The 24,352-nt window shown below is 41.2% G+C and overlaps 1 protein-coding gene across 2 annotated transcripts in view; it reads right to left on the minus strand.

Annotated features, from left to right (window-relative positions):
* Positions 1-24,352, minus strand: part of dgkb (diacylglycerol kinase, beta) — a 64,550-nt gene that overhangs the window by 35,342 nt on the left and 4,856 nt on the right. Inside the window, exons 3-16 of one of the 2 annotated variants that reach the window (XM_031867530.1) lie at positions 20,665-20,741; positions 19,877-19,897; positions 19,204-19,351; positions 15,950-16,087; positions 11,804-11,853; positions 9,882-9,956; positions 9,434-9,553; positions 7,028-7,145; positions 5,866-5,954; positions 5,438-5,554; positions 5,050-5,148; positions 4,232-4,333; positions 2,024-2,097; positions 1,342-1,416 (exon numbers count right to left, since the gene is read on the minus strand). In XM_031867530.1, the coding sequence (XP_031723390.1) occupies positions 1,342-1,416; positions 2,024-2,097; positions 4,232-4,333; positions 5,050-5,148; positions 5,438-5,554; positions 5,866-5,954; positions 7,028-7,145; positions 9,434-9,553; positions 9,882-9,956; positions 11,804-11,853; positions 15,950-16,087; positions 19,204-19,351; positions 19,877-19,897; positions 20,665-20,741 (1,303 nt within the window). The remainder of the gene's footprint in view (positions 1-1,341; positions 1,417-2,023; positions 2,098-4,231; positions 4,334-5,049; positions 5,149-5,437; positions 5,555-5,865; positions 5,955-7,027; positions 7,146-9,433; positions 9,554-9,881; positions 9,957-11,803; positions 11,854-15,949; positions 16,088-19,203; positions 19,352-19,876; positions 19,898-20,664; positions 20,742-24,352) is intronic. The other variant, XM_031867531.1, reaches the window with a different exon arrangement.

Raw genomic sequence — 24,352 nt, forward strand, 5'->3', positions numbered from 1 at the left:
GGGGGGGGGGGGGGGGGGGGGGGGGGGGGGGGGGGGGGGGGGAAACAACCCCTTGGAGGAGGTTGTGTGCCGCTGTGTATTTATTTTTTATAAGCCACAAAGAGCCTGTGTTTCAGATCTAATCAAAGCCAAACAACGTGGCGGCACGGCGGAGAGGCGGTCCTGTATGTTGTGTACCGCCAAAGTGGTGAGGGAGCCTTATGCATGTAAATGATCCATTCATTTTCTTAATCACAGATGTGAACCATAGGAAGCCCGACGCCGCCCGCACCTACAGCCCGCGGTGAGCTGCTCGTCTGTATGCGTGAACACATGTGGGACGGTGAGAGTGTCACCCCGTCTCCATCCGTCAGTCATCGGTGTCACCCGCTCTCCGTTCACATGCAGGCTTATGCATATGGAGCCAGGCTACAGCATGATACCGTCGTCTCCAGGACTGCTTACGAGTGAGCCCACCTCATTTGTGTCGGCGCCGCGTGAGGGAAGCGAGCGAAGGGTCTAATATTAAAGGCCCTCTCTTGCATGTGATGGAGGTTATTATTATATGTGAGCGGCCTGTTTGTAAACAGAAGATCATTAGCTGATACGGTATGATTTGTCTTTCTTCGCTTATTTCTGTTTTGATGTTTACGACTGTTGACGTCATAATTAGGGTTTTAAAAACATATTGGAAGATTAATGTATAATCTTGACACTACATTTCTCTAGAGTAATTAATACATTTGCTGCCTAAAAAATGATGCACCAATATACATTTTCTTTTGCAGGGCCTTTATTCTCCGTTTTGTGTTTTTTTAATTTAAATAAATAAAATAAACCATATAAAGCAAAAATGTATTTTAGAAGTGTGTTAACAACAACATGTTTTGTTCTCTCCATGTAGTTTCATGCACCAATTCATTGATATATTACATCTAATATCTTATTTAACTTATAATAAAAACATTTTAGTTATAAACAAAAGTTCACACTTTTCCTTAAAGGGACAGTGTGTAGGATTTGGTGGCATCTAGTGGTGACGTTGCAGAATGCAACCAACTAAATGTAAAACAGTAGTAACTGTTCGTCGCACTCAAAGAACATCCTTACTGGTATAAAAGCAACAGAAGTAACGCGGTGGCTAATTCTGCTAAAAGAGCCCCAGAAATGCTACACACTGTATTTTTAGAGCAGTATTGCTACTTCTACTTTTAGACATGAGTACTTCCTCCACCACTGCTTATGGCCAGTATGAACAGGAGGAATGATAACAGCAAGATGTACTGCTTTAATGTGTATATTTGCACCTATTGCTTACTAAATCTTTGCTGTAAGTGATGTTTATCTAGAAACACGACGTACCCTGGCATGGGTCCATTCTTGGCCAGGTTGTACACTTGCCTCGGGTTCAGAAGATACTGGAATTTTCTGTAAATCCTGCAGGAGTGAATATGCAGAGAGATCAGAATAAAAGTCAAGACAACAAACAGAAAGTCACAAACGCAAACATTCAAAAACTAAAAAAAACAACTAAATCACACATAACGCTTTGAAGTGGATTTAGTGTCAGATTCTGTCCTGTAAGGGCCGGCGTCCAATCAGAGCGGGACAAGGCAGCGGACTGGGCAGCAGGGTGGGACATACCCAAAGACATACCCTTGAGGAGAAACCATTAGAAAGACTAATTCATTTTAATTTCAATTTCATTACATCAACTGGCTGAAGTCATATTTTGATCTCATAATTTAAACAAATGAGGGGCCGGCGTAATAAGGAGCGAATGAATATGTTTCAGTAATAACCCAATTAGCCCTGGGTTAAAGAAGGGGGCCCGGCCCTGATGCGACAGCGAGGAGGGTGTCTGCGGAGAGCCGGCGGTGAAGGCGGTCGGCGCTTCCAGGGTTGACGTCCTCGTGGTTTTTATTCGACTAAGTCAGCCCGAGGCACTTGGCAGCCAGAGGCCGCGCCGCCTCCTTCCCTCTGCGATGGAGGAGCGGAGCTTCAGAGGCCTCTTGTAGCATGTTGAGACAGATTGTGTACTTACCTCTCTCCCTGCTTCCCCCCGCTCTTTGGATTGACAAACACTAGCAGAGGATGAGTGCCCTCTATTGTTGTGATCTGAATGGGAGATGTCAAAACAAACCGTTGGTGTTTGGAGACTGCAGGATGCTTCACAGGAATTCACTTTCAAGCCATATCCCTCAGACGTTGTTGGTTTTTTTTTTCATATCGAGTCTACGCAGCACTTCCAAGCAGTGCCAGTCATCCGATTCGTTTCATAGCTTTCCTGTTTCATGGATGCACGAGTGGTACCAAGATGTACGGCAAAGTGTGGGCGCTCAACATGTTCTGTGCCCGAGTCCAAATCTAATCTTGTGTTAATTATAATATCTAATTATGAAAAGGAGAACAGTGATAATAGTCCTCAAAAAAATGTATTTCTACAGTAAAAATTTTGAAAATAAATCCCATAAATGTTCTTTTTCTGATTAGCTGAAGAAGTATATTCAAAGAATCCTATAAAAAGATTTTTAAAAAGCAATGTATTAGTCCATATGTCAATACTTTCCCTACTATGTCTGTGGTGCTCAGCCGCAGTCAGTCTTCCTGAAGGTACACATCTGTAACAACAGCTCACAATATATTTAGTTTAAATTAAAAAAGGCTGATATTTCTTACAACAGCTGGGCACTGTAGTGTTTATCAAATGTGACAGAGGAAGAAGATATCACAGTTCTTGTTTGTTTTTGTGACGAAAATGAATAATAATAAAAATATAGAATACTGCATGCAAAATATAGCACACTAACTAAATGTTGTGCATTTGCTCCAGTTTTGACCCGAAATGTAGCAGAAATGAAGGTTTTTATCAGAAGTTATGATGGCAAATGATATCGGATGCAGGTTTCAGTGAGCAGACGTACAGTTCAGTAAAACAACCCATCCATCTCTCAGCCAATCAATACTCTCAACCTGATAAATCATGATTCACAATTCAGTCGTAATAGTCATTTGTCACCGCTTCCTAATTGGCAGGGCAGTTTGTCTCATGTGACGTGGGATGGGGTGTTTTTTTTTTTTTTGGACGGACAGAAAAAAACGCGGCGGTGCCGGAGGCCGGACTCACAGAGCGCCACACAAACGAAGCTCTAATCCGGCGGCGCCCACGTTTGAATCGGCCCCTTCGTGCGACAACTCGCCCAGTGCTCTCCCTGACACAGATGAAGCGCTTAACTCCCCCTGTCTGCTATCCCAGCAGGCCGAGGGTGAATTAATGAGCTCCCCCGTCCTGTCCGGAGTGATCCATTACTTCCTGTAATTATAAATAATAATCTTGATTATTACGCTGGTTAGCCAGCGAGCGGCATTAGATGGATGTGCCCGGGATATGATTCATCAGATTTCTCTCCCAGCCACGAGCAGACGAGCAGTCGCCACAGACAGCGTGCTGGCTGACAGATATGAGAGGGGATCTGAGCGGACTGGGCTCTGCTGTATGATACCGATTACCAGCAGTCCCGTCATGTGACCAACTGCAGAGGCTCATTTCAACATGAATACAAATACTAGAGGCTGCTGCTTTACAATTGGTGCAGACTGCAGCAGAGAGGCCTCTCAACAAATATGCCCAGTCCTGTGCGTTGGTTTTAAATTTAAATTTCTGATTATTTTCATAACTTTTAAACCATTTTATTCTGCACCAAGATGCCTCAGATCAGATCAGATATTGGCAAAAGTTCAGGCTGTTTTTTTTTAATGTTTTAGGGACTATCTCCTGCTCTGATCACATCAGCGGAGTCAGAGACGCATTATTTTTTTTTACTGTTTTCTATTTTCTTTTTAACGTTTGGCCCTCATTGAACCTCTGTTTTTGAAAGGCGCTATGAAGACAAAGTTTACTTCCTCAGGATGGCTTACTACTGAAGTTGTGACTCATTTTACAACTTGTTCCGACAGTAGATAAATACATATCTGGTGGAATAAGTCCAGGCTGAAATGTGCATTCGATTTTACATCTAAATGTTTTGGAAAAATCTTAAAAGGTGGTTCTCATATCCAATTCTTTCCCACCATAGTGTAACCTTATTATCACTGAACAGTAGTATTATGAAAGGAAAGCTTTAGATCAATATTGGTTGGATGGAACTTAAGTGATCCGTGTGTTTTACGCCGGAGCAGTGCGGTGTGACGAAGGTATATTATATTGAAATGTAAGCAGGAGAATAGAACACAGAGGTAGCATCAGACTCACCTGCAGCCCTTGGCCGTCCACTGTGACGGAGTTGGCTCTCTGCATCTTCGCTCTGCTCGGCTGGCTGGCCCGGGAGTCCTTCCTCAGCGTCGACTGTCTCTCCTGAGGGTCGAACAGCGGATCCGTCAATGAGGTGATTTCCACAACTAAAGACTTCAACTCTTACAAAATGATTTATTACACAAATTTAAAGAAAGGAATGGCACTTTTGAAAAAAATAACCTTTTTTTCCCGGTTTTACTTCATTTAAGTCTGAAAACTTAAATACGAGCTTCTTCTCTGTATTTTATTCACGTTTCTTTGTGACAATCGTCTAAGCCTGTCGCCGTATTTGTTGTTGTAATCAGGGCCGTGGACACTGAGGTCAAAATGTTGACATTTTAGTTCATGAATTTTAGCTAATAAATCAATAAATAATAAACAAATGATTTAGTATCTTCCTGACACAAAGCTCTGAAACATCTGAGGAAAAGGAAAATAAATCACTTTGTTGTATGAGGTCATCACTTTATTAATCTGGTTCTGGTTGCAACGTTGTAAAGTTCAGAGACGGTGGTTTGAGTTTCCATCAACAGAAGTCAAAATGATTACACGAGGATAATCTAGATTTTAGAAAGAGTCTTTTCCCCTGAAATAGACGTGCACCATTTTTGGTAATAATCTCGGGAAATAAAAAAAACAAATAATAAAGCTTTGCCATTTCAGATCTCAGTGGGAGAACGGAGGCTGATGATTGCATCCTCAGGTAACACGGTGTCAAACAAGGTTAGACTCCGTCAGCCACGAGGGCCGCTGGCCAGAGAGGAGACAAGTCTTACCAGGACCACGGGGCAGATGGAGTTGGGGGGCAGGATGTGATCCTTCAGGGGTCCGCAGTCACACTCGGGTTTCACGTGGGAGGCACACTTGTTATGGAGCTGGAGGAGGTCGCAGCCGTTAGTTAGCAGCCAGCTTGCGTCACAAACACACACATGCTAAAGTTGTACACTTACAGGTACATGCTCGAAGATTTATTTGCGTTACACGTGTCATTGCTTCGGTTTTCATTTCTATTAACTTGCAGCCACAAACAAGTGTTTTCAGGGTGTAAATTGGTGGGATGACTTGTGAGGCATCCGAGGTGCTAAAATCGAAACCCTAAAAAAAACAAGAAGCAGTGGGAATATAATGAGGAGGTGAGCTGCCTCTCCTCAGGTGGCGGCTTACCGTGATTTGACACCACACACAGTGGAGCCCAGTCAGGCCCTGGTAACACTTGATGGTTTTGTGACACTTGTCACACTTGGTGGGGCAGTTCCCTTCCACCCAGAAATGGTGCATTACCTGCGGAGAGAGAGGGAGAGAGGTGAGAAAAGAGACATGGTGCAGAAAAACAAGATGTATACAAAGGCACAAGTGACACAACAATTAAAGAAAGCAAGACGGAGAGAGAAAAAAGCACAGCAGAGAGCCAGAAAGGCCCAACAAACGAGGCTCTGTGTCTTTTAAAGCAGGCTTGTCCTGGTGATTAGCAATGCTTAGTAGCAGATTGAGATGTTTAAATTCCAGTAGAAGAAGACAGGCCCTCATCCTGAGCCCCGTGGAGCAGCGCGGATCCAAGCGTGCCGACTGCTAAGCACTCCAATTGGACGCACCTCTGTGTTTTTCTTGGACTTGACATATGTTTTGATGCAAGACGGCGGAGCGCGAGCCACGCAGCGCTCGTGGACTGTGTACTTGCAGACTGGGGGGAAAGAAAGAAAGAAAAAAACATTTTAATTTAAGACTTTCAACTAGGAGAAGACGGAACACAGAGGAAAGGAGAAAAAACAACAGTGCTATAAGTGCTTTACACCAGGGTTTGAGTAATGTTTGTGAAAACAGCTCCTGTGGAGGGTGTAGCGTTGGATGCACTATAGAAAAAAAAAAAGCCAGTGAGTAATGAGATCAGAATTATATAGAATAAAGTTTCTTTTGTTAATTGTCTCGTTTTTTTTAGTTGAAGAAGCCATTATTTGACGCTGGAAACTCAGACTTAAACCTCTTTTAAAAAGGCCAAGTAAGAAATAAGACGCCACTATTTTCGCGTAAATTTGGCTCCAGAGTAACATTCATAACAAGGCAACACAGAGAAACTATATTTATAAAGCCTCTTTCAGAAACAGGGTTGCAAAGCTCGTCACAAATACGCTACAAAACAACAAGAAACATAAAGAAGAGGTTCATAAAAATGAGTTTTAAGAAGCGATTTAAAAGAAACCAACGAGGTCGCGAGACGAATCCCAACAGGAAGAATATTCCAGAGTGTTAGGGCCCTCAAAGCAAAATCCTAGTCTCCTTTACTTTATGGTGGGTGGGGGGGGGACCATTTAGCACTTAAAAGTAATGAGCAGAACCTTGAAACCATTCCTGAAGTTAACTGTTTAAAACAAGGCTTGTATGATCTCTGCTGATTGACCTAGTTCACGGTCTTGCTGAAGCGTTTTGTAGAACCTGAAGGCGTGAATGTGCTTCATTCTTTACACACGTAAAATCGTCTCATATTTTTGACAGAGGACGATAGCAACGATCTCATTTTTGAAAACATTCAAAGTTGATAAAAACAGGACTGAACTAGCTTCTAGACACCATCATCAAAAGTTCAATTGAAATGGAAGATAACTCAACACACTTCTAGCTTTAGGCTTTTAAAAAAACAACAGCTTGTTCAGCAAATGTGTCACTGGAGACGACGCCGGCCGAGTTTACTGCGTGCGTGCGTCGTCTGTTCAAATCAATGCGTCCGTCGAACCCTGAGCGGTGAGTGAATGAACTCACAGGAGCAGCAGAGTCCCTGCTTCCCGAGTCCGATCAGCATGTTGAGACACAGGTTACAGTAGGCCGGCTTGTTGAAGTGCTTCAGTCGCCACACGTGTTGCCCGTCATCTTTGACATTCTGCAGACACACAAAACATACGACTTGATTGAACGATTCACTGCGTCACTGCATCGTTTTATATTCGGACAGGAGAATCATCAGCTGATCATTTCACTCATTTATTTGTCAGTTAGCTCGATGAGTGTCTCACTGTTGTATTTTTTCCAGTTCTTCCGACTGGGAGGAAGTTTTGCTGCCTTCCCTTAGTGGTAATATTCATTCATAAAAGAAACGACACCTAGGGAGGAATTTCTGCTGAAGCTGGTCAAATGGTTCCATCTAGTGGAGGAACTATGAGCTGAAGGCAGAACTGATCACAGGAAAACAGCAGCACATGTGTACAGATGTTGTCAGGGAACTGCTGGGGAGAGTGTGTGAGCTGTTAGCAGATCAATTATGCATTGCAGTAAATGGATTAGTAATGATGAGGAATATATTCACTGCTTCTAGTCCTTTTTCAGATCTTCAACAGCAGTAGCACGGCCCAGAAGGAAAAAAACTACACATTTCAGATTCTCTGAGTTTAGCTGACACTATGAACTCCAGCAATTGACAGTGAAGCAATTAGAGGTTAGATGTATGAACAACTCCTGTGACTTTAAAGCGATTAGCATAATCATCTCTGCAGGAACGACTTGAAGTAAAGTAAAAAAAAAAAAAGAGCTGAGAGATAAAGCCAATTTACACTTCAAAGATGCGAGAAGAGTTCTCTGTTTCTCTGAAAGCCTGATGAACCGAAAGCTGCGCAGACACACTCTTAAACACCTGTTCTAAAATAGCAAGAAGTGTCAGGTTCTTATGAACGGAAAGGAACGGAACATTTAACCACATCAGGTTGACTGAGCGTCACCTTTAAAACACATGTTGAAAAGCTTGGTACAGTACACCCCTCCGTGTGATATTTGCCCAAATACTTAAAGGAACTGAACTGTTCTCCCTCAAGACAGTCACACGAACATCATCAGGGGAGCTTCAGACCTCTAACGACAGTCATGCCACCAAACCTACATAATGAATTTGCTAATTTACATGTGTTGTGTGATTGGTCATTGTTAAACAATACGTCAGTGAAAGTCCATGTGTTTAGGATGTGTTGATCATAAAGGTTATGGGCTAGAGGACAGACAGGAGACAGAGGACATTCGGATAACCGCAGCTTTTCACCGATCGTGTGTTTGCTTGTATTTTATGCACTAACGGTGTGAATGTTTTTGAGATGGACGCCTTAGAATCTCTTGCTGTTTTGAACAGAGTGAATGGCTTTGTGATTAGTTTCATCTCAGGCTAAAGTTTGCAGGTTTCCGTCTTATCTTTCTTTGTGTATTCTACCACAGACGTCCAGCAACACGTGTCAATTACCAGCTCATTACACACACAGTCTTTTCAAAATAAACCTCCGTCTTCACAGGAAACTACTCAGTTTAGGAAAAGTGGGTTGGGTAACAATAGCTACGAGGTAGTGTTACTTATGTACGGAAGTTACGCAAAAAATAATCAACGTTGACTTCTTTTTTCACATTTGGGGTTTTGAGTGAAATGTCTCGACTACTGAATGGATTCCCATGAAACTTGGCTCTCACACACTCGAGCTCTGGTCAGGAGGAATTGTAAGAACTTGAGTGATCTGCTGACTTTTTCATCCAGCCTCATCATCGGGTCAATTTTTTTTTTTCTTATTAATACTTTGGTTAAATACCTGCAATGACATTTCCCATCAGCCTTTGTTGCAAAAAACATCAAACAAACACAGGACTTTCACCCAGGAGACCACAGTTCTCGTCCCGTGTGAAACCAAAAGTAAACGTTAAATGAATGCTTGTATTGTCATGTAGAAAAGTCCACTAAGGGCAGCTGTTCTTTATTTACCTTAGTACGGTTATTAGATTACGTTGTTTCATCTTTAAATCAACAAAAAACACAATCTTTTTTTCTAACCAGTACCGAGTAGTTTTGTTGCCGAACAAAACTACTCGGTACTAAACCGAACAACTCGTTGCTCAACGTTTACCTCGTGACATTGTGCGTTTCTGCAGATGTGATATGTGGCTGATATTAAATGTATTCATGAAAGTTCATATTTACAGAAACATTCAACGTATCCTGTGATTTGCAGAAACGTACAATGCCAACACCTTTTCTCACAACAGGACGGTTTCTAGCACGGCTGTAGACTCACAGTCGTATTAATACACTTTTGATACGGTTACATTTTTGTAAAATGGCTAAAACTGATGGAAGCTGCTGCACGCCGTTAGCATGCGACCGGCGTCACCTGTCAAATGGAAGCGGTCTCTCTGTGGACTCACCGTCTCCAGGCCCAGCAGCACCAGCAGCGGGATGGTGGTCATGCCTCCCTGGATCCACTCCTCCAGCGACACCGTGCCGTCGTGGTTGTAGTCGATCTCCTGCATCATGTCCTGGAGGATCTGCAGCGTGAACGGAGACAGTAAGTCCAGAGACAAGAGGAGGACAAGTCTGGTTTTCATAGAAGTAGTAAATTGGAATAATTTGCTCCCTGTGGGGTTGAGAGAAAATCTGTATACTGCAAATGATATTAAACTAGTGTAGAGTGTATTTTCAGGCTTGTCTTTAATTTTTTTTACAGTCATTATTTAGTGTTAAAGTTCAGTCACAAAATCATTGTTGTGGAAGAAAAACAGCTCTCAGCAAGCTGACGAAGTGTCTGCTAACCAGCTAAGAGGTTTAAACTCACACCATCACTGACTCCTGTTAACTGGGTGAAATGTCTCTTACTGGTTTCAGCTCAGTCACGTCCCATTCCAGGTACTCGGCTACGTGCATCATCTGGGAGATAATGTGCTCCAGCTCCTGCGGTGAGACCACAGACAAGTCAATCACAGGCCCCCAAAAAATACTGTATTTACCTTTTCCGTGTATTGCAGCCTTACAAGTCGATGCTGCTAAGTGGCCTTGGCGTGAATAGACTCATGAACGACATGTAATAGCAGGTTGGAAATGTCATTGTTCCGCACAGAAGAGGTTTTCTGAGAAAAACAAAGGCAGCGTGGGAAGAGCTCCGAGGCTGATGCTTTAATTACAATGGTTGACTTTCTTTTGGGGGGGGGTATTATTATCTAGTGTGGTAGTGAATCACTATGATGCACTTTGGACTTCTTTAAGATGTTGAGTGGAAATCAAGAGTCCACACATAAAAAATACTTCTTGTTGTTTTAATATTTTCTCAAATCTGAACACATTCAATCAATATCCCTCTTTTTTTTGGGATGCTCTTCCTCCTCTTTTCATTACGCTCCCCATCCCGGGCAATAATGGGATACATTACAAAACCCCTCCACCCACTTAACCCTAACCCTCCTACACACTTTCTATACATGTACTCAAAAGCACTGACGCGCTTTCATTCATAAAATATACGCCAGGCCAGACTTTTCTCTTTCCCGTCATCCATTCATTCATGTATTTGTACCAATGTTGATGTACAACATGGAGATAATGGAAGCAAACTGATTATATGTTTGCATTATTTACTCCTAACGTACTTAAGAGTACAAAGAGTACATAGCATCTAATATACAAGTACTCACTATACAAAACACGGCTATATTTATCGTACTTTACTATTTTTTACTGTAGCTACTGAGCAGCATTTTAATGTTAAAGTTTATATACTGAGTAACTTAATCAATAACTAGAGTTTATATATTTAATAAATGTATCTGATGTTTAACCTATAAAATGTTAGACAAGAACTAAAAGTTAAATAAATGTAAAGAAGTGAAGAGAACAATATATTTTCTATGATTTGTGGCCAGCTGAAGTATCCTAAATATAATATAAAATAATGGGTAATAATTAAATATGATATTATAACAGCTATAATGTGCTGAATGAAAGTACAGAAACACAGAGAAGAATTAAATAGATTGATTTATCGTGTCAATAGTTGATTTTGTTATTTTCCTCTTCTGTTGTTGTTATTTGTCTGTTTGCATATCTGGGTCCTTTTACACTCGGGAGGGCTTCTCTGTTGCCTGTTTGTTTATATGTCATCAACGTGGCCGGCTTATTCGCCCCTCCTTTCTCCTTTTTTTAAATTACTGTTTTAATCCTCATTACAATGAATATTATTGTCATTGTTTGTCTCATCATTTGTCTTTTCCCTCATTGTCTCCTAATTTGAAAAAGAATAAAAACAAAGTAAATGTACTGGGGGGGTGGGCCAAACAAAAGTTTGAGCTCCTCACTTGTGATAATACATTTTATGTCTTTTGGTTTTGACTGCGTTAGAATAAACATTTTATGGGCATTTTTCACTGATTTCTGACATTTCAAATTCAAACTATTAATTGATTAATCAAGATATAAATCAGCCAATAAGAATAATAATAATAATAGCTCGTTAGAAAGGAGAGTGTAACCTCTCATACTTTGTGTCTCCAGCTGTTTTGCTTCTGATGCTACTGATTTTAATAGACATTTTAAAAACGGACAAGTTGTCTCTCTAGTAATAAAATAAATACATTAGTAAAAACGCCAACATATTTAGGGATGCATTCAGTGAAAATTGTTGCCCTTTTGAACAACTTTTATTGTTCTTGTATGTCTTTTTATGTATTTGTCTTATGTGGACCCTGAGTCTGATTGATTGATTGAACTTCAGGCGAAGGTTGTTCTTAAAGAGGAGAAATATTTACCGAGCTGTCCAAAGACCCGTTTCCATCAGTGTCATAGAGGCGAAACATAACTGTGGAGACAAAACACAGAAATGTCAGTGCTTCAAGTGAACATTAAAAGCAGGCATTGGCAGGTGAAGCCGCGGCACGCAGCGCCATAAAACAGCTTTTATTTCCTTTACAAAAACCCAGATCTCTGCAGTTGTACGCATCTGAAATGCTGCAAATTTAAGTGTCCCCCAATTACCACTCGAACGTGTCACCATGGAAACACAGCTCCCACATCGAGGCCCGTGATTGGCTCTTGGCGTGACGTCTCGGTGATGTGTCTGAACGTCACAGAGTCGTGACAACAACAACAACATGACCTGGCTGCAGATCATTTCAATGCTAATATCTACACTTAGAGGCGCTCTTACCCAACACCACCCTCCACCCTGCACCCTCCACCCCCGGCTTCCATGCGAGTGCGGTCGAGGTGTAGCAGACGGCGGGTGCTGCCGACATCATGAGGAGCTGACGTCAGATGGCGGTTCGTCAACCCACTAACGAGGAGCTAAGTGCCAGTTTCCTGAAGGGGGTGTGACCTGTTGGAGGGGGGGGGGAAGGGAGGGGAAGTGCTGCTGGTGTCCGGCGTTGGGTGTTGGGTGGAGGCTGGTGGTGTCACGAGGTGGTGCTTGTGGTGACCCAAAGAGGTAATAAAATGCTAAAGATGATGAGAAGTGTTGGTAAATTCTGCCTGCAGTACAAAGGGGTTGGACAGAGTTTCCTCTGGGATGGTTCTCACGAAAGATAAATAAAAACTCTGGATCCATTAAAGCTACAGTTTGTAACTTTGATTAAAAAAACGTTTTGCCATATCTGCATATTGACGGCAACATGAGTCAATATCCGCTCTTAACAGGCATACAGTCTTTTCAGAATAAACTTCCATCTTCACAGGAAACAACTTAGTTAGGTTGAGGCAACACAACTACTTGGTTAGGTTTAAGTTACTTAAAGTTACTTAAGTACTGCAGTTACGTGACAAGTAAATCAACGCCGACTTCTCCGTTCACATGGGGCAACAGCAACGGTCTCTTGGGTGAAAGACTGGATTGTGTTTGCTCTTTTCTCTACTGCGCACGTGTTTTCAAAAAGATACTTTAGTGAACTTTTTATGTTGAAAACCACTGAAAACCAAATACATTTTTATTATCTTTAAAGTTAAATACCTAAATATATGTTAGTACAGTGAACTACTGATTTTGACCAGATCTCTATTTAACTTTAAGAGTTTCATGCGTTTGTTTATTTCTCTTTATTTGTTACCACCTTTCTGTTGTGAATTTCTCTTTTTTTCTCCTCATCCATTATATATTTATTTCTGTTGTATGTAACTTAACTGCGCACCATTTAATTAGTTCTCTGTAATCACACATCCTTACATTTTTCAAGGTGTTTTGGAAGCTTTAAATAACTTTATCAAATCACATATAAGTGCAAGACATTTGTTGAAACGGGCTATGGCTGCTTAACGGTGACACACCGTCCTCCTTAAACGCGTTAAAGCTATTTTACAGTGAGATTTCTATTTGCGGTGACGCCTTGTGAGACTTTCTATATTTTCGATTAATGTATCTGTTTTTTATAACACGAAACAGTGCTCGACTCTGCCTTATTCAACTTTCTTGTTTTTCTTTTTTTAAATATGCAGTAATTTCAAAGAAATACCTGAAACAAGAGAAACTGCACTGGAGCAAGATACATAACGGTATTAACCTGCAGCTTTAGTTTTGTTTTGCTCCTTTAGAGATAATAAATGTGTCACATCTGTGCTGGATTGTCCGAATCTGCTTCAGATGATCCTGATGAAAGAAAACCGTCAGCTCAGAAACCAGAGCAGTTCTCAGACTAACCAGCAGAGGGAGCCGTCACCTCACAAACAACAACCGTGCGGCTCAGCGTGAGTCGGAGAGAGTCGAGGACGCAGGCAGAGCTCTATGGGACATCAGCCACAGTTCCATCCATGATGCGCTCTCACACACAGGCGCCATCGGTTGAATTATTTAGCCATCCCTGTGCTTAATGAGTGCTACTCTCCTCAATAATTCAGCAGATGGATGAGAATTACAGCAACACAGAGGAAAAAAACTTTTGATGACCAATTAAGCAACGTGTGAATAAATCATGAGATAAACGCAATTAAGAGACCCGGAAAGACGTGTCGCTAAAGTGCGACCACGAGGCGTCTTGTCTTTAGAGAAGCTTTATGGGGAAGCTGCAATGATCGAAAAACAATAAATAGTGATGATCGATTGAAAATAAAAGCTCCGCCTTTGAATTCAGAAGAAAACTGAAAGGTTCTAACTTTGGTTGTGAGCTGAAAGAGCTCATTTCAGTTATTATGTTCACCAGGGGGAAAGAATAAGACGACAAGAAAGATGCAGTTTGATTGAATGTTATTGCGAACCACCAAAATCCACCAGAGAAAACTCACAAACAGACTGAGACACACAGACAGACCTGGCAGACATTTAGATTGAATCTGAATATCAATCATACAACTTTGTATATATGTTTTAGTATCCGTTTGTCTATTATAATGAGTGTATTGTTACGGTTGTGTGCTTGTTCAGGCTGATGTCCTCATGTCATGTTAGCACACAGAATTCTATTTGGATAAACAGGAAGAAACAGAAATAATCTCTTTGGCTGAGTTGAACCTCAGCGGAGAACTAAGCTCAACGTAGATAATTACATTAATAAATATAAATGTTTTATTGACTTTTTATTGATCCCGTCATTCTTTTATGCCCTATATAGCCACGTTTGGCTCAGAAGTGTTGTGAGTTGGGGGACATCAATTACAGTTTCAGTTTTTTTTAACTCGGCATCTGAACATAATAGTTCATAACATATCCATGATTGAAGGATTGCCTCCAAATGGTTCTCAACATGGCGACAGCTGAGCCGGCGGCTTGCAGCTAACGATGCTAATCTTGCAAACAATGGCAACAGTGCTGGCAGAACTAACAGTATGTAAGCACTGAATTTAGAAATGACAGCCTTTCACAGTAAAACTGTGAATGCAGGACTTATACTTGTCACGAATACTGCAGTATTTCTACACTGTGGTATTTCTATCCGAGTACTTCAGTGCTGAAGTGTATCGTGAGGAAAAAGTTGCGTCTGTCAAACGGGTGTTTTCACCGAGTGTGAAAGTTACATCATACTGCAGGTAACCACAGCAACAGTAGTTCTTCTGGATGCTGCATTACCAGATCATACCGACCTAACCGACGACAAACCAACTCTCCTCTGATTAGTGGCCACAACACACTGGGAAGTGTCTTAATATAGAAAAGAACAGACTGCTCACAGCCTCCACTTCATCCAGTATTGCCTAATATCAGGACTATGGCTGCACATAAATATTTCATTTTTGATTAATTTGACGATCATTTTCTTGATTCAATTCTTAATTGTTTTGTCCAAAAAGTAAAAATAAACAAATGTCCCAGAGCCCATTATTTTTTACAGAGAACTATAACGTGATGGTCATCCACTGCAGGCTGAGGTGGGATGAGGTCGATCCAACCTGGCAAAGTGAAGTCATGTGGTTCCTTTAGAAAATATATATATAGTCTCATAAATCTGTGATTTTAATCTCAGAGAATTTGTGATTTGTTCTTCTCGTACATTTCTTTTATGGAATATTTGCCCCCTTCCCCAGCCCGTTTTCTTTTTTAATGAATTGTTTTACTTAAAACAAAAGGTGAGTCAGTGGCAGGTCTTAGCTTAGATTACAGCTAAAGGCTATACACGTGTTTAGAACCTGAAAGCTCAACTCCTTAGTGAGGCTTGATGTTGCATTTTCCCACAAAGCAGCAGAGCAAAGATTGGTGGTGTGTCCTCTCTTACCCTTTGTCTGTTTCACTGAGCGTCACTCTGACATTACTGAGACTGGCTTCTAATACTTCCTTCCACCCACTGAGGTTCGACTCGACCGGTGACATTAACTCAGCCTGCTGATGTCTCAGTTGGCCGGTTGTGTATTTTATCTTTCGTCTTTCTTGCATTTCGATCTGGTAGGACTTGTCTAATTTCAGCACACCACTATATTGAAAATGCTCGTCATACAGTATACGAACAGACGGCCCGTGTGCACCGGGATGACACACTCACACTCGAGCTTGTCCTCAGGACGCCCGCCCTCCAGCAGCGAGAGGTAACACACGATGTCCTTCAGCTGCACCGTATCCAGAGGCGGGGGCAGGGCGTCCGTCCTCACGGGGGTCGAGTTGCCTTTGATCAGCTTCAGGCCTGTAGGGAGACGAAGACCAAAGGTCAAAACATCCTCCGCAACGTCTCTAATGTCGGCTCGATACCCTGCTGGCCCGGCTTTAGTCGTGCAGTCGGATTGATCGTTGGTGGGCGGTGCCCGGTTCACCAAAAGGCAAACAAATATAAAGTCCTGTTTGTAGTCAGAGAGGGGCTGTAATATATGTACAGGGGACTTTAAAAGTAGACTTAGTCGTCTTGACACCACCCATTGGTTTGTGGACTTCTGTTTTGAAGCCTTGAGTTCGCCATCGAAGCTTTTGACCATCACCAAAAAATAGAATTGTGTTCTCGGCTGGTTTGTGTTCTCCCTGCGCACCGTCTGTACACATGGAAAGGTTGTTCATGAGGCAAGAAGAGCTTCACTCTGTAACATTATACAGTGGATCGTTTCTGTAGTCCCAACAACTCCAACAGAGTGATACGTCCATGTCAGTTTCACACTGTCAAGTTAAACTTCATCATTTTAATAAAGTTAAACGATTAAGGGGTATCTGTAATATACCAAAAAATATTCCGAAATACTGATCTTTTCATGCTTGTTCTGTAGCGTTGACTTCTCTAATCAGATGCCGGCAGAGCGCCATAGGAGCATCAAATGACGTGTATCAGAAGAGACGCGTCCACTGTCACCTTCGGGGCCTTCGGCCCTTTAATTCTAATTTAACGAGATTGTACAAGACTGCATGGAAACCACAGACTGAAGGAGCGTTAGTGAATCTGCTCATTCTTCACCACCGTGCTCTCAGCAAAGAGCTCAGCTGCTATTTGTTCATAAAGTCAGTGTGTACGTCCAGCTAGCAGCCATAAACTCTCCTCTCACACAAGCAGTGATGCTGCTCGCTTCTAAAAGAGCTTTTAAGGGGAAATAAACCGTTTAATAATGTTGTGTACAGCGGTTCCTCTATCCGTGTCGGGGGGGATGGGAGGACTTACTGTTAAAACTGGATCAATGAGGCCTAAATAACACTCACATACAGCAGGCTGCACGGATTCAGCTCCTCACGTGCCACATCACGTGAGGTGATGTCCTCACTCGCGTTTTCCTCTACTACAGCTTTTAGCTTTATATTAAACTGTTTAGTAAGATTTACAATGAATGTATAGAATATTTGGCTCTCTTAGTTGTTGTGAAAATATGCACATTTCTTGTACTTTCTTGTTTTTTTTCACGAATAGGAAGCTTTGAAATTTTAAAAAGCAAATATCAGGGTGTATTCTGTACGTCAGTGTTCTATCAGACTATAATATTTCTTAATGTTCATAATAATAATTTAGTCTAGTTTACTGAGTCAAATTGTCTTATAAGATGCAATTGATGGATACTTGCCTCTATGATCATGAACTGACTCTAGATTATAGTTTCAGTGCTAAACTGCATGTCAACTATTGCTTTAATGAAAGTTAACAACTTGGTTTTATTGTTTGAAGTTATGCCAGAGTGGGAATCCCACTGCTGCGCTTACTGTAGCAACCTCAGCTCACTCTCCGTGGGGAGTTGTCTTCAATTTCCAGCCGCTGAACGCTGCCAGTCACTGGGGAACGTTACTCTATTTCATAACACACTCGTCTGATCTACTGTGCAGGACCAACTCTGCTGTAGTGACCACGGGGGGTAAATGCAGGCAAAATGAAATAGAAGGCAATCCAATTATTTCTATTACAGTGTGTGTGCTTTTTTGGGAAATCAACATCTGTTCATCACGACACATGCGCCGTTCATTTCCACTCTGCTTGGCATAACAACTTGAAGTTATTTGAGGATTCCAAAGTCATCTGTGATTCATGCAAAGGCTAATATGAGCGCTAATTATACGAGCTTTCATCAGAGACATTGGACAAAGTGTAAGAAGCGCTTACAGCTTAAAACACAAGCAAGTGGATGCTGATATTTGAAAACATATCACAGGTAAAAATCTGGTTATTATCCATATTATCATTATTATTGTTATTTACCTGAGATATCAGGCAGTCAAAGAAGAGTGCAGCCGAGTGTCAGTGCAGGGAATTTTAGCTTTCAAGGGAAAATTGGCCAATTTTTAACCGCATCTCCGTCTGTCAGAGTTCGGGATATTGTGTGAAAAAAGTCTGCAGCGGGTTGCTGAAGCTCTCCGTGTCTCTGAGGTGCATTTACAAAGTCTGTTGTTTCTCCTGCATCCAGCACACCGTCATATTTAACGTGACGGTGATGTAGTTGGATGCAAGGAAGTACGGCGAAGGCTACTGTTTCACTTGTACATCTCTGGGTTGTCGTTCTCTCACAAACGGAACTTCCTTGTTCTGTTCAAGGCTATTGAATGAAGGCCGGGACACGGTCTCAAGCTACGAAACATGAGCAGAGTTACTGGAAATGTGACGTCAAAGGGCAGACAGCGCCAGAACGTTTTGGGTATTAATTATATCGAACTTATTCAAATAAAAAGCATTTCTTTATGTACTTTTATTAAAGATCTTTTCAATAATTGCAGGATTGTAATTCTCAACCATAAAAGAAGGCATAAAAGAGTCTTTGCCGACTTGGCACAATCCGTTTTGTCTGCCCGTCAGTGGCTTCAATGCAATGCATCCTGGTACATGTAGTCACTGCAGGTAGAGCTCCCCGAGCAGAAGAAATCAGTTTTCTCTGTGTTAAGCTAGCACTGAGGAATTTATTGGAGTACATTTAGATCAGACGTCGACATAACAAAGGTGCAGCATTCTCCCTTTAGTACCGGTGACTCACTACCACACCAGAACAAGATATTAGTACAAATGCTGAAAACAAACAGAACCACAGCCAAGACAATTGGCAGCCGCTAGACTACGATCTACATCGTGTGCCACGGGGCTGAACTTGGCAGGAAATCTGTAATCATCTAATGGCACAAAAAACAACAACAGATAAATACACAGAAATGGTTCTGCTTCAACACAGCAAAGAAAGTAAAGTGTCCTGTCATTAAAAATCAAGAATGAGTCACTGCTGCGAGAGCATGGAATAAGTGACAAACTGGCTGCACATTAGCAACAACAGCAGTAATCAGTAGCTACAAAACACCAACACGCTGCGCTAACAACTCGAGGGTTTGTTATGGCGATGACTTCCTCTCTACACTTACCAGAGACTCTGGGTTTGTCAGCAGATGAGGGACTGGGTCTGGGTCCCTTGTTGCTGAACGTCATGAAGAGGTGTTGACAGAACTCTTCGGGGAGTTCGCTCTCCAGGAACGTCTGCATGAAGACCTTGAAGCCCTCAAAGTCAATCTCCTAAAATAACAAAAAACAGGGCAGAAATAGAGCGTGTTGTTGGTCATGTCGAGCTGCAGCCGTCGCCTAAAGGGCTTCAAGGGAACACGGATGATTTGTAATGTGAATGTTGGTATGTTTGACCTTTGGGGGGGGGACAATCTGTGATCTTTCACAAAAATGTTGCAGAATTCAGATTTCTGCACTCGAGGTGCCTCGAGTGTTGTTTGGGCTGTGGGCGGGTGAAGAGCTATTTCAGAGGGCTTTCAACGTTTTTCCAGCGTGTGTGCCGTTTACAGCTTCGTCCATCTCTACGACTATTAGGTTGGCTGATTGTTTAAATCTGTGAGTTGTTAATGTTGTCTTACATTTAAGATGAGTAATATGTTCCCAACAATAGATGCATATATCCTCTATAAATGCCTTTACTTTTCTTTCTCATTAAAAACTACTTGAGAAAGTCGAGTAATCCGGCGAGAAACTTTATGAGCACTCAACAAAACACACCAACAACACGATAAAGAGAGGAGAGAAGAGATAGATTACCTGGCTGACGATGTCCTGCTTCTAAACATGCAGCATTGTAGAAAGAAAGAAACCCAATATGTTCATGGATGTATCATGCAGGTGTGTGCTAAATATCCTTATTACACCTGTGCATGTAAAAATCACAAAGACATGATGTCTGTGAATGCAGGTCTACGGTGACTAACTCTCTTTATTGACTTCTACTATACAAAGGTTATTATAACTGCCATGGATCAATTAATGATGCATGCATAGTGGATCGAAAATAGCGTATTGTATACTACAAATTGAGATCCTGTTATTAAAATACTGCCTTTTCCTGAAATTGTCTTCAAATAGAAACACATACTAAAAACTGACTGTTAAATGTAGTGAGAAAATAGTTATTCTCCAAAGACCAATAACGCTACCATGCAACTTTCAAAGCAAGAAAACAAAAATCGAACCATGAAATGCTGTTATCATAGTGATATACAATTACTTTTCATGCTTAAATGGCAGCTTACAGTTCAGATGTGTGTCGAAATATTCTTTGAAAAAAAGGTGTGAACGAAGCAGAGGAATTGAAAATGATATAACCATAAAACACAGTTTTATGTTCAATCGTCTGTAAAATCAAATTTATTTAAGCCCCCCCCAACGAAACAAAATAAAAATAAAAATCAAGATTCTTAATAGAAGAACAGAAAATAACAACCAGACACGGAAAGGTCAATATGCAGATAGGTGTGCGGGGGCTCTTAGCCCAGTTGGATTCAAAACACTATAAACCATGTGTTATATAATAGAGTATAAACGGCACATACCTCCTCTGGATTGTATTTAGCCAAAACACCATCTCCATGGAACTCCTGCAGCACATCCTTCAGCTTCTTGGTCGAGTCTGAGGGAAATAAATTTACGGTGTTTGAGTGTTGTGATCGGTTTATGTTTGGAAAGTTTGGCGGGGAAACTGCTGCTTTTGGGCCCTTGGAAAGGAAAATAATCTAAATCTTCAATAAGTGCAGGTATAACAAGCAACAGTTGTTAGCAACAGGTTAGCTAACAGGCAAACATGTATGAAATAAATCATCATAAAGGACTTAATTGCTTGGTTATTAATAGTTAAATATATTATAATTTTTAACGCATTAATGTCTACTTATACACTGCTGGGTATCTTGTGAATTCATAAAGATAGATATGTAATCTTATTTTAGCATATATTTGTATATCATTATGTATTTATTGATAATATTTTGTATGAATCTGAACCTGCAAAGTGCCTGGTAACTAATATTCAAAAATAAATGTAATGGAGTAAAAAGTAACAATATTTCTCTCAGAAATGAAGTGAAGTAAAAGAATAAAGTGGTTAACATGGTAATACTCAAGTAGAGTACAAGTACCTCAAAATTAGGTCTACTTAAGTATAGTACATATATAAATGTACTTAGTTACTTTCCACCACGTTATCATCCTTAGAGGCATATTTCTGAAAGTTGAACAGAGCCAAGCTAACGTTAGCCGCTTCTGCTCCCAGTCGTTATGCTAAGCTAGGCTAACTCCATACGTTGGAGTGTGGTATCAATCTTCTCCCTCTCTAGAAAGCAAATATGTGTATTATTACCCAAACTGGTGAAGTAGACATACAAATCCCATTTCATAGATATGCCATTGATGATATTGAAAGGTGAACAACTAGCTAACGATAGCCATGAAGCTAATTTGAATTCGGGCCAGTTATTAAGATTCAAACTTGCATTAACGGACTTTCTGACAACTTGTGGACAACAGAAACAAGCTGTAAACACTGACAGATTATCATCTTTTAAATTGATATGGTGAACTTGTTAGCCGACATATTTAGCAAATACGAAGCATTAGCATACATACAGTCACTCTCCTTTTAAGCTTGATTATAGACACTTTAAAATCAAGTCAACTTGTTTAAAGAATGATCTGGTGTTTAAAAAAAATGTAATAAATAATAATATTTAATATATTATATTTATATCACATGTTTGAAGAAATCTGGTCAGTTGTTTTCGCACTCAGTTATGGACCAAAATAACTCGATCAGATGTAGATTTTCTGTGATAATTACTGCATGCTGCAGAGCGTTTATGAGTCCCGCTGCTCAATCAATTTGCTGCGCTGCGGATACCAGGTTCTAAATGTTACAGAAGTTAATTAGAAGTACCATTTTCTCAGATGCACTGGAGGGCCTGGTTCAGCTCTCACACGGATGCTTGTTTAAGTTCGCGCTCCATATTAGCTACCTGGTCTCTCACCTGTAAAATCACAGCTGCTTCCCCAGCAGCTCTCCGACCTGCCATGATCTAAATGGAGCAGCCGGGGACCGCGAGGTAAGGTTGCTGCTCATGAAATTGCACAGCATGTCACTGATTGATAAGCAGCAGGTGTGTTGGGAGGTTCGGCCTTGCAGGTAAGAAAAGAAAGATTTCTCTTTTCAAAATCATTAAACTTGGTGAAACTGTATCATAAATGTTAGTGTGTGATTGAGTAAATACAACACCGATTGTTTTTGCTTTTCATCAGTGTTAAAATATCAGACTTTACACATTTGTGTTAGTTAGACGAGTATTGTGTTACATTAGATTTGATTTTATGTCTTTGTCTTCGGCTTCTCCCAAGTCAACTCATTGTCTCCCCAATGTGTCAAATACCACAGCTAAGCTTTAAACCGTGACCCACCAGCGCCACTATTGAACGTGTCAATATACAAGTGTATATTGACAATATACACTTGTATATTGTCAATATACAAGTGTGACGACTGGCAAGTGACTTGACAAAATGTCAACGTCCACTTTCAGTTTCTCGCAGGACACGAACAGTGGTCTCCTGGATAAAAGTCCTGTGTTTGTTTGCCCTGAGCGTCTAATAATGATACAGGTGTGTTTACATTGGAGATAGTTGAAAGCCCGGTGAGTTGCATTTACACATTAAAGGGTTCCTCCATGCGTTGCTGTCCGACGCCATGGAGCAATGATTAAGTTGTGGAATTTGACACATTGCGAATGAGAACAAGTTGACAAAGTACAGCAAAGGTACACACAATACACATAATGATATTCACCAATAAAACATGCAAATATACAATAGTGCAAACGGGGCAGGTAGCAGCACATAAGTTATATAAATATTACAAGAGCAAAGATATAATAAAAGTGTTCCCTGATGCATTCATTCTGTGTTCAGCTCCTCTTAACAGCTTTTTTGTTGGTCGTAACGTTGCGTCGCCTCCTGCGCTAATGGCTCTGGACCTTTGATTTTCTGAGGAGGCATTTTTACCAACAGTGAGTAGAAATAATTGTTTCCCATTGGGCAGTGTGTCATCATCATTATTGACCACCTATATTAGCGCACCGCCTACACAAAACCATTACGTGGCAGGGTGATTATGAATCCACTGATTGGCTGTCACGTTCCACATGCCCGGCTGAATTACAATATATTTTCTCAATCAGGCTATAATGATTTAAGCATTGTGTGGCACACGGCAATCAGAGGACAAGACCTATTCCATGTTGTTTAGTTTCACAAACACAGTGAAGACGTTCTGTACCTTTAGAAGTAAAAGAATGTTCCCTCTGTGAAGCAGCACTCTGCTATATGGCCATTAGCAATTATATCAGTTAAATAGAAACTAATTGTTGTGAGTAAGATCTTGTGTGCTCGACTCAGCGCACAGCTATTAAAATGTTATGAAAGCGTGCGGCGGCTCACTCTAATGAGAAGGAAGGGAGAGATACAGTAGGAGGCGAGATGAGGAGAGAAGGTGAGGCAATGTGATGCCCATTGTTGCTGCTTGGAGAACGGGATATTTTATAACCTGTAGCTGCACAGCGCACAAAGAGTCGCCCCGAGCTCGTTGAAACATGATTATCCAAAGCCATCTAGCGTGCACGCAGACGTGCACACACACCGAGACTCTTTAGTTCTTTCTTGCTGCTTCACTTTTTATTTTATTCCGCCTTTTATTCCCACACAAATTCAGGATACAGCGTTAAGCCTGTCCTCCCTGGAACATTTGGTTTAATTCGTCAAACTCCTCAGCCACCCACCAAAAAAAGACAAAAAAACACACAAACACAAAAATACACGGAAAACCAAAAAAGCAAAAACCTGATTGGCTCTTGAGCGTAGCAGGGGAGTTTAAGGAACGATGTTGTCACCAGGCACAGAGCAGATTAAAGGGAGAGATGTCATTATCAAGTGAAACTAGAGATCCAGGGAGAAAAGCATTCATTATTAAGATTCATACTCGGTGCAGCGGTTGAAATGCCTCGAAGATGTCGTGTTTGACACCGAAAATAGCTCTGAGATGAATCCCGCCGCTGTGTCGGCCATGATGCGAAAAGCACTTAGGCTCTAAAAAAGTAGGGACACCTAACGACTCCATCTCTGGTCCACGGTTACTTCCATTGTTTGTCTGCCTCCGAACGATTTACCGTGACTTCTGCTTTCAAAGTCTGTCCAAAAAAAAAA

The sequence above is a fragment of the Anarrhichthys ocellatus genome, unplaced genomic scaffold, assembly GCF_004355925.1.
Source record: "Anarrhichthys ocellatus isolate YVR2014 unplaced genomic scaffold, GSC_Weel_1.0 scaffold39, whole genome shotgun sequence".
Taxonomy (NCBI): domain Eukaryota; kingdom Metazoa; phylum Chordata; class Actinopteri; order Perciformes; family Anarhichadidae; genus Anarrhichthys; species Anarrhichthys ocellatus.